The 1,172-nt window shown below is 59.0% G+C and overlaps 1 protein-coding gene across 1 annotated transcript in view; it reads left to right on the top strand.

The window, feature by feature from the left end:
• Window positions 1-283: 283 nt before the first annotated feature.
• LOC104278584 (hepatoma-derived growth factor-related protein 2) overlaps window positions 284-1,172 on the top strand; it is a gene marked incomplete at its 5' end in the record, with an annotated part of 4,045 nt that continues 3,156 nt past the window's right edge. The window contains 3 exons of the mRNA XM_009875607.1: window positions 284-400; window positions 560-631; window positions 869-1,075. Coding sequence (XP_009873909.1) covers window positions 284-400; window positions 560-631; window positions 869-1,075 — 396 coding nt within the window. The remainder of the gene's footprint in view (window positions 401-559; window positions 632-868; window positions 1,076-1,172) is intronic.

The following is a 1,172-nucleotide window of genomic DNA, read 5'->3' as shown; positions in this document are numbered from 1 at the left end:
GGTGAAGAAACCAGCTCCCTCTGGATTCTCCACTGGGAAACGGGGTTCAGTGTGTGTTTGGGGGGGCTCACAGCTGCCTCGTGTTGTCTGTGCGATAGCGGGGTGGCCGAGTCCTGGCGTGGTTTGAAGCCAGGAGCTGCACGGCTCTTCTGAGGGCACGTGGCTGCTCTTGCAGGGCCGGTCGGGAAGAGTCAGGCAAAGTCCCTTCCCAGCGCACGTTGGCTTTCTGTTGTGGGTGCAGGGGGAGTGGGCTTCCCTCATGTGGTTCCTCCTATTGTGCCAGATGCCGGTGGCAAAACGACCTCGGAAATCCTCCAGTGACTTAGATCAGGGCAGCCCCTCCCTGACAGAAGAAGAGAACTCAGAAACATCTTCTGAGTCAGAAAAAAACAGTGACCAGGTGAGAGGGTTTTGGGATATGCTTGTAGGAGGTTGGCAGGGTGGTTGGGAAAGGGGTGGAGGAGGAACGTCGCCGTCTTAGGGCTTGAGGGAGCCTGCCTGGCTTCTGAAACTGCCATGAGCCTGTTCCCTGTTTCTTTATATCTGTGTTTTCCTCCAGGATTTCACTCCCGAGAAGAAGCCAGTGGCCCGGGCTCCCCGGAGGGTGCCACCGGCAGGGAGGAAGAAGAAGGTAAAAGAGCCCTGCCCTGCAGTGTAGTGGGAGGGAAGCTGGAGAGGAGTCTGGGCTCTGCACTGCCCAGAGCGGGGAATGGCAGTGGGGCTCTACCCCGGGCTGGATGTGGGTTCAACTCTAGTTGGGACCTCCCTGATGCCTCAGTGACCCCACTGGGTCCCGTGGTGCTGTGGTTTGGGGCACGCTGCTGAGCCACTGCCACCCCCCTGGTCCAACCCTGCTCTGTGCCTGCAGAAAGTGGAGTCCGCCTCCGACTCGGACTCCAAAGTGGATTCGGATTCGGAAATGGGAAACGCAGCCGTGGACATGACCAAGTCAGACTCCAACTCCGATTCAGACTCAGATGTGTCAGTGAAGAAGGCTCCACGGGGCAGGAAGCCAGGTAACACCAAGAAAGCTGCTGCTGCCCCGCTGGGCCTCTCCTGGTTTCCACATGTGAGAGTGAGGGCTCCTGAGGCTCTGGGGTCTCATGTTGTGGACATGACCCAGCCCAGATCTGAACAGCCCTCTGCCCGCCCCCGATTTGGGGCTGTGTTAA

This window comes from Apaloderma vittatum, unplaced genomic scaffold, assembly GCF_000703405.1.
Source record: "Apaloderma vittatum isolate BGI_N311 unplaced genomic scaffold, ASM70340v1 scaffold24800, whole genome shotgun sequence".
Lineage (NCBI taxonomy): Eukaryota > Metazoa > Chordata > Aves > Trogoniformes > Trogonidae > Apaloderma > Apaloderma vittatum.
The sequence above is the reverse complement of the archived record's forward strand: the minus strand, read 5'-3'. Positions and strand labels throughout refer to the sequence as shown.